Below are 8,502 nucleotides of genomic sequence, written 5' to 3' on the forward strand. Positions count from 1 at the left end.
TCCACGGCAACGGGCTCTGTATTTACAGGGACACTCACAAAAACAGGGCATATAAAAACACCAGCGAACACTGCGGGGAAGAGCACAGCCACCAGCTCCAGGGTGCAGCGGGCACTATCTGGCTGTGCCCTGGCTCCTGCTGGAGGGCTCCCCCATCCTGTGGGCAGGCCAGGCTGGGCCTGGCGCGGATCCTGCTGTCTCTGGCTCACAGCTTCAGCCCCTGGCCGGGGCCCAGGCTCTGGGCAGCAGCAGGCGAGGCAGAGTGGGTGCGAGGTTCATGGCTTCTTCACCTTCTTCACTGAGGAGGAGCTAGAGGCCGATTCCCGCCGCTTGCGCTGTCGGGGGAGACCGGAAGTGAGAGACAGGGTGAGCAGGACGTGCAGGGAGCCCAGCAGAAAAGCGGCAGGGCTGGGGGTGGGTGCAGGGGGACAAGGCAGCCTGTTGCAGGGGGGATCTCTGCTGGCATTCGGAGTGCTTGGAGACCCGAGAGACTCAGGCACAGGCCCGGCCCCAGCACGCTGTCCTGGGCACAGCGGGGCAGGAGTGAGGCCCTGGGCGTGGCAGATGGCCGTCTCCTGCCCCACGCTCCCAGCAGCCTCCTTCCCGGAGGAGCAGGTGCCTGGAGGGGTGGGAGACCAAAGGGGACCAGGTGAGGAGCAGGAAGGCACCTGGGAGAGGTTGGGCCCCAGCGCACGAGGGACAGGCACGGCCTCCCCTAGCTAAGGGCAGGCCCAGCCCTGCCTTCACAGGCACCGTTCCCCCAAGGCTCCCCGCAGCCTGGGTCCAAGCCAGGGGAAAGTCACAGGAAAAACCAAACCCGGCCGGAAACAAAGGAGCTGGCGGCTTCCCAGGGGGAGCCTGACAACTCGGCCAGGGCACGAGCCTGGGTGCTCCCCGCGGCAGCTCACGAAAGGGGCCAGGCTGCGGTTCTCCTGGAAGGGAGCGACCAGGGGAGGCCGTGCGTACGCACCGTGCGTTATGTCGATCGAGCCGGAGATTGCAACTCCGCCAGGAAAGAAAGGCTGTTTGATCTTAACAATGTAACTCTGGGCTTTCAAGCAGGCTCAGAAACGAGCCGTCAGCAGGAGTTCGGATCAAGGAGGCTTGAAAGCGGGCTCACGGCGACTCTGAACCCGAGACTTCTGAGAGGCAAGGGCCTTTCCTTTACCCATTAGCTGGCCGACTCGCCGGCCCGGGAACAAAGCACCGTGCCGGCGACTCACTCATTACGAGCCGTGCGGAGTCCGAGTCGCGCCCATCAAAGGCTCTAATCTGGAGGAACTGGCTGCACTTCTGCTTGGCACTAATTTGCTCCGCGCGCCGCTCACCTCTCACCTCCCCGCGGCCGGGCCCCGGCGGGCCAGCACTCTCGGCCCCGACCAGCCTGGGGGCTTGGGGAGCACAGGACTGACATGGCACCAGGTGTCCCCAGGTGGGCGGCTCTCTGTGCCCCAGCCCAGGGCAGCAACACTCCTCGATGCAGGAGCGGCTGGTGAATTAAATCAGGCTGAACCTGGAGCTCCCAGGGCGGAAACAGGCACAGCCTGGCCGGGCCCCACCGGCCGGGAACCCGGATGGGGATCAAGAACAGAGCACAGCTGAGCCTGGGTGACCCCCACAGCAGGAGGGGTCGGGCCCCCAGAGACATCCGTACCAGGGACACGTGCTCTCCCAGCACTAGCAGCAGATCTGTGCCCGCTGGCCTGGCACAAGGCTCCGTGTCCCCAGCCCTCTGCCAGCCCCAGATGTGAGCGCCCAGCTCCATTGAGCTTGGGACAGGCCATGGCTTAGACTTCCAGATGGGCGGGGGTCTGCCAGCCTGGGCTGGGGGCTGGGAACTGTGCCCCCCGTGAAGCGAAGCCCCCCAGCATCCTCTCAGCCGCAGGAGCCCCAGCGCCGCATGGGCCCTGCTCCCCGAGCGCAGCCGGGGCCAGCCAGAGACACCCCTGCAGCCGGGACGCAGCCCCCTCCCCCCACCCAAGGTAGCATAAAATGGTCACAGTGTGAATGCGCTTGACCTTTTGTCTTGGACTAATCTAATTGTGTCGTCTTTGTGTAATCAGCCGGTAAAGGTCAGCGCTGTATTTAACAGGGGCCTGTAGGTACCGAATTTGCCTTGCAGTGAATTCACTTGATTATATTTCTTTCAAATATGTCAGAGACCAGGTCACTTTAACCCCTGCCACGCCGCTGGCCTCCCCTCTTTGTCTGCAGTCCCAGGAGGCGGCGCTGGGAGCACGGGGCTGGAGACCTCGCCCCCCTGCCCGGCCACCCCAGTGCACACGCATGTATGGTCACGAGCGAGCAAGCTGCACGCTGCCACTGCCCGCCTACATTGTGGCAGGGGAGGTGTCTCCATGTCCTGTCATGTGCTGCACATACAGGGGCCAAGGCACCGTACAACAGGGATGGCAGTGCCCTGAGCAAGCCACGGTGCCGCCTGGCTGAGCCCTCAGGGCACCCTGGATAGGGCAGAACAGGGTGGGGTAGGGCTGGTGGACCCCAAGGACCCCCTGCACCTGGTGCCTCCCAGTCATGCCCCTAATGATGCGGTTGCCCCAGCCATCGCCCACCTCTCCCTGGTCACCGTCCCCTTGCAGACCTGCCCCCCTGGGAGCTCCGGCCCCTGGCACCCCCCTGAAGCCAGGCCAAGTCCCGCCCCCAGTCCCTGCTCACCGAGTTGGGGGTCAAGGGTGCTCCCACCACGTCAATGATCTGGTCCTTGGTGTCAGCTTTGCCCTCCTCAGCACCCGGGGCGGCCGGGCCATCGGCATGGGCGCCCTCCACGCTGCCAGGACCCAGGCTGCCGGCTTTGGCCAGCGCTTCGTAGCGGTGCCGCAGCATCTGCAGCTCATACTCGCAGTTGGCGAAGGCCTGCTTCAGCTCGTACAGGAGCACCAGGTCACTGCGCAGCTCGTTGAACATCTGCACGATCTCCTCTGTCGGCATCGGGTTCAGGTCTGGAGGGCGAGGGAGAGGAGGGCAGTGAGCTAGGGCTGCCCGGGCTGTCCTGGCACAGCCTGCAAGGCGGTGAAGTTGGAGGGATGAGGGGGCCCTGCATTACCTGGCTCTGGGCTGCCCCCCAAGCCCCACCCGTGCCCCGTTTCCCATCATGGGGCTCCACAGAGGTCCGTCACAAGGACAGGAGCAGCATCTGCTGCCTGCCATGCTGAGCCAGAGGTGCCTCCTGCCTGCACTGAGTCTGGGGGCCCCTCGCTGGTGCCACCGGGGGCACGTGGCTTGGCAGCCCCGGAGCTTGGGGCACGACCACTCATTTCCCACGTCTGCGAGAGGGAGGGGAGCAGGCCTGGGCGAGGCTTGAACTCGCCACTCAGGGCACAAAGACGGCTGGAGGGTGTGCCAGGCACCCAAAACAACGTGTGCGCGGGGTCCCCCAGAGGCCGACCCAGCTCAGGCTGCCCTGGATGCCGGACTGTCTCACCCAAAGGCTGGAGAGGCCTGAAGAGGAGAGAAACAAAGGCTCTTTCACAGCATTTTTCTACCGGGAGGAAAAGAAAAGCCTCAGTGCATCGTGTTCCGGCTTCTACCCTCTTTTTTTTTTTTTAAGCACATGAAATATTTGAAAAACCATTCACATACTGTTATTCAAGAACCTGGCTGCTTTACTCGGGGAAAAAATAGCCTGTCTCAACTACAAAGGCCCGCTCTGTGTGTCTGTGTCTCTAGCGTGCCCCCTTTACTTACCTACTCCTAGTTCCATCAGCATCTGCTCTAGGGCTTTAATCTTCTTCTGTCCCACCGAGCTTGGCAGTTTCATCTGGAACACAAAGGTAACCGAGCCACACAGCTCAGAGTTAGCCCTCACTCGCAGCCGCCTAGTTCAAAAGGCAAGACAGCTTTGCTTTTTATAGTGCAGGGGAACAAAAACCCAGAAAGAAAGAAAAAGAAAGGAAAGAAAGAAAGAAAGAGAGAGGGAGAGAAAAGCCAGCCCAGTGCTCAGAGAGGGAGATGGGGGCCTGAAAGTTTCCAGGCTTAGTCTGAGGGCAGGCACTGAAAAGCCTGGGCGCGGGGGCCTGAGTGCCCGTGCGCACGCGTGGGCAAGAGGCTGCTCTGCCACTTCCGCATGCCACCGAATTAGCGCAGCGGCTGCCCGCTCCCACCGAGCCCAACCCATCAAAGGCTCCTGTGCTGCGCTGCCCTACTTTGCCGGCCTGATTAGACTCTGGCGCTAACGGACTACCTCCTCCGCGGCCCCGCTGGGCCTCCGAGCTGTGGGGGCAGCTGCGGCACAAAAGGTGAGAGTGCGGAGGCTCGACTGGCATGCGAACGCAGGCCTGGCCGTGCAAGGAGGCTGCGGATGGGAGCTACGAAGGGGCCTAGAGCTGGGCCAGGGAAGAAGGACACGCCCATGAAGCAGGGCCGTTCTGCAAGTCCACCATGCTCGCAGCTCACCGCGGCATGCCGTCACCCCAGGGTGCTCCAGACCTCGCAGGGTACCATGCTCAGTGCCAGGAGACTGAAGCCAGACTGACCATCCTTGCCTGCAGCCCAGTGGAGGGGACTGAGCCACCCTGGGAGGGGCCAGCTGCAGCAGGAGATGGCAGAACAGCCACAAGCAGGTAGCAACTTCCACCCATGCCCAACCGGAGCTGGCACCGAGGCAGCACCCTCGCAGCACAGTACACCCCACGGGGCCTGAGTGCAAAGCCAGAAGCAGTGGGTCAGGCTGGAAGCGCAGAACCCCAAGGCGGTGACAGGCCCAACCCCTGCACGGACGCAGGATGCTGCCCTAAGATGATCCAGCCTCCCGTGATGGAGATGCCCCCTGCCTCAGGCATGCCGTAGCTCTCCCAGCACAGAGGGTCTTCCCAAGACCCACAACAATGCCCAGGGCTCAGTGTAAAGGAGCAAAGTGAACCCAACAACCGTGCCCAACCTCACCTGGGTCAGTGGCTTCTCCTGGCACCAGCCCTTCCCCATGGAGAGTGCCAGGAGCAGCTGGATTTAACCCTGGGGCAGCGGGGGCAAGCCAAGACCTCGTGAAATGAGCTAGTGGTGCCCTCCAGGGGCGACTGCCGCGCTTCAGGGAGGAGGGACAGATCTGGTGCAGCAAAGTGGGGAGCAACAGGGCCGGGTTCTGCTTCAGCGGAGGCTGCCAGCCCCCACGGGGGCAAGTCACCCAGGGCATGCACCTGAGAGTGGCCGGCACGTGAGTGCAGAGCAAGATGGCAACATCTCAGGGCTGGATGCCCAGTAGTGGCACCAGTGATCATGCACCACCCCGAACCATGCGCTCATGGACACTGGCCATCAAGAGGGAGGGCTCAGAGATGAGCCTCACCCACCCAGGCAGGACCAAGAGGCTGAGAGGGTTTAATGGAGCCACAGGCATCTACGGTCAACAGCCAGTGGGGAATGGGAGCCCAGCCCCATCCCCATCCCAGACTGCAGCATCACTCAGCGCTGCTAAGGACGGGCAAAGAAAAAAAAAGGAGAAAACCCCCCCTGATGCATGCAGCAGCAGTAGGGGAAAAAAATTCCCTCCCAACCCCACATGGCAACAGCATGGTCCAGCAGCCGGGGAAATCCCTGTAGCGGCATCGCTGTGCCTAGATCATGCCTGTGCAGTGCCTGTCCAGCCTCTCCCTGACACCTCCAGTGCTGCAGCATCTCTCCCACAGCCTCCCTGCTCTGACAGTGAGGACGTGTTTCCTGAGATACGATCTTTCTGCCGCTTCAAACCAGAGACCCCACCTCAGTGCCCGGCTGTGCCCAGTGAGAGACTGCTGTGCTGCAAGCCCCCGGGCACCCTTGCAGCTGTGCTCCCAGGCAGCTCAGAGAGCAGGACGAGAACCCGAGTGCTATCATGCTTGCTGTCGCGGCATCAACCCCTCTGCAGGAGCACGAGACGCCCTCCCCGCCTGCCCTGGCCTTGCCCGGTCGCTGCAGGAGGCCCAGTCTTTTCTAGGGGAGGCTCCATGCTGCATTGGCAGGGCTGCCAAAACCACTGACTGCTGCCACCAAGGCTGCTGCCTCCTGCTACTTCTGGCCTGAAGAACCGTGGGACACCCACCACCACCTCCCTGCCGGGGAGAGGCAGAGGATGGGGAGGGAGGAGGGGGTCATCGGGGCGCATTAAAGTTAGAAACGCATCCATTAAACCTCCTTTTCATTTGGGGGGGTGGTCGGGCCGGGGCCCAGGAAGGCTCCACGGCTTCGTGGTGCCAGAGTATATTTTAATTTTACCATCATTAAGAAAATGTTATGATTTATGTGGCTGCTGTCGGGCTAATATCTTTAAAATTTAGCTGGCTAAGCCAATTCATCTTTAAGACCGATGAAGGTTGATTGCTCTCTATGCAAAATGTATTAAAACTAAATGAGGAGTCTATTACTCACATGCTGCTGATCATCTGTTAGGTAGGCTCCGTTAGCTAGGCCGGCTCGTTGAAGGGGAAGCCTTGGTGCCCCGTGCTGCTTGGCAAGAAGGTGCCAGCATGGGCTGGTCCCAGCCAGTCTGGAAACGGCCCTGCCTCTCCCAGACACCAGCTGGCTCGAGTGCCGCACGTCCCCGCAGCTTGAAAGGCTGAAGACACCAAACCCCACTAAAAGGCCAGGCTGGCCAGAGCCTGGAGCTGGGGGGTGGGGCTCAGTCACTGAGCAAGACATCTCCCAAAATGGTGGGAGCTGCCTCATGGAGGACAGAACAAGGAGCAATGGGCTCAGGTTGCAGCAAGGGCAGTTGAGGCTGGATATAAGGAAAAACTCTCTCATGAGGAGGAGGGTGATGAAGCACTGGAAGAGGGTACCCAGAGAGGTGCTGGAGTCTCCTTCCTTGGAAGTGTTTAAGACCCGACTGAACAAAGCCTTGGCTGGGATGATGTAGCTGGGGCTGGTCCTGCTTTGAGCAGGAGGTTGGACTAGATGCGACTCCTGAGCTCCCTTCCCACACTCACCATCTATGATTCTGATTCTAACGGGGAGTCATGTCACATCTCCAAAGCACCTTGGGCCAAGCGGCAGACAACAGGCCCCAGCGTGCAGCAGTGTCCCAGAGCTGCAGGACTGGAAGAACCAGCAGAGCTCGCATCCAGCCCAACCTCTGCTGGAGGCAGGATCAGCCCCGTCCAAAGCAGCCCAGACAAACCCCGTGTCCAACCTTTGAGCAACACGAGTCACCCCTGACACAGCCCCAGGCATCACACTCAAACCTGCCCCAGGTACAGCAGGGGGGCCGCGGCCACCAACGTCCTGCTGCTGCAAAGGGGGTTCATAGGCGCTCCAAGACCCCAGGCCGAGGCCGTGCCCCGCTGCGGAGGAAGGCAAAACCCCGCAGTGGAGACGAGTCTGAACAGGGGGGGAAATCCCTTCCTGCCTAGTCCAGTGTGGGGCTGAGCCTGAACACAGAGGCAAAACCCTCCAGCCAGCACCCTGCAGGTTGGTGCCAGCAGGAGCATTGGCACAGCCCAGCCCCATCCCCAGCCTGGCCTACAGCAGCACCAGTACCTCTGGGGGATGGTTAAAAACCCCGACACAAACAGAGCATGAGGGGGACACGGTCAGCATGGAGCAGACCTGCCACCAGGCTTGGGCGGATGCTGAGGCGCGCAGTTCTGCGCCCGAGGGCAGGTGCCAAGCACACACCGATTCCTCTCGCACCATGCAGGTTCAGCCTCTCCACCTCCAGGCACAACCTGGCATGACATGGGGGAGAATGACCTTCCAGGTGGGTGCGTGGGGCAGAGCCTGTGGGCAGCAGCAGCTTCCCCTTCTTCCCCTGCCTCGATGCCAGGCTATTAGCATGAGTTATAATTTGCCAAGCCCCCTGTTATCATCCCTGGGAAACAGATTGCTCCAGTTGGGAGCTGATGAACTGGGATTTGGGAGCTTCATCTATTCCTGCTCCTGCAGCCCTCTTTGCAATGCTGGCTGGCACTTACAACGATGCCTACATCGCTTTTCACTGAAGGACTGCGATCCCTCATCCTTGCCATGAACCACCTGTGCGATGTGCACAACCCACATGCATCAAGAGGTAAACAAATAGAGAGTGATGCACCAATGTGAGGCCCAAGCCCCTGCAGCAGGGCTGCCATGGCTGCCTGGGGCCAGGACAGAGGCTGGAGGAAGGGCCCACGGGCCCCGGGGCCACCACTGGGCCTACCAGCTGCCTGAGGCTCTGGGAAGGGGGTCATGCAGCTGGAATGGGACCCACTGGGCCTCAAACCCCGCAGGCCCATGCCAGGCTGGAAGGGGCCCCTGGGACCTGCCTGTGCCTTGGCTCACACCAGGCAGGAATTGGAGCATGGCGAGTGCCTCAGGCTGCCAGGGGACATGGCACTGTCTGCGCCCCCTTTTCTGCCTAGGCCAGACCCCCCCCCAGCACCGCACTCCTCCAAGCTGCTGCTTGGGAGAGCTGCAGCCAACAAATGAAGTCTGCCAACTGGTGATTAAACAGGGTAAGACATAACCCAGGGTGAGGCCTGGGGCTCCCTCTGGAAGAGTACAGACCTCTCTGTCATGTAGGAGCTCCTTGCTGAG

General features: G+C 61.4%; 1 protein-coding gene across 2 annotated transcripts in view; it reads right to left on the bottom strand.

Annotated features, from left to right (window-relative positions):
• DMAP1 (DNA methyltransferase 1 associated protein 1) overlaps positions 1-8,502 on the bottom strand; it is a 38,973-nt gene continuing 30,471 nt past the window's right edge. Inside the window, exons 9-11 of one of the 2 annotated variants that reach the window (XM_019501435.1) lie at positions 3,706-3,778; positions 2,677-2,960; positions 1-335 (exon numbers count right to left, since the gene is read on the bottom strand). In XM_019501435.1, coding sequence (XP_019356980.1) covers positions 276-335; positions 2,677-2,960; positions 3,706-3,778 — 417 coding nt within the window. In that variant the 3' untranslated portion in view covers positions 1-275. Of the gene's footprint in view, positions 336-2,484; positions 2,961-3,705; positions 3,779-8,502 lie in introns of those variants that run through there. The other variant, XM_019501434.1, reaches the window with a different exon arrangement.

Source organism: Gavialis gangeticus, unplaced genomic scaffold (genome assembly GCF_001723915.1).
Source record: "Gavialis gangeticus isolate Ggan-Ray unplaced genomic scaffold, GavGan_comp1, whole genome shotgun sequence".
Taxonomy (NCBI): domain Eukaryota; kingdom Metazoa; phylum Chordata; order Crocodylia; family Gavialidae; genus Gavialis; species Gavialis gangeticus.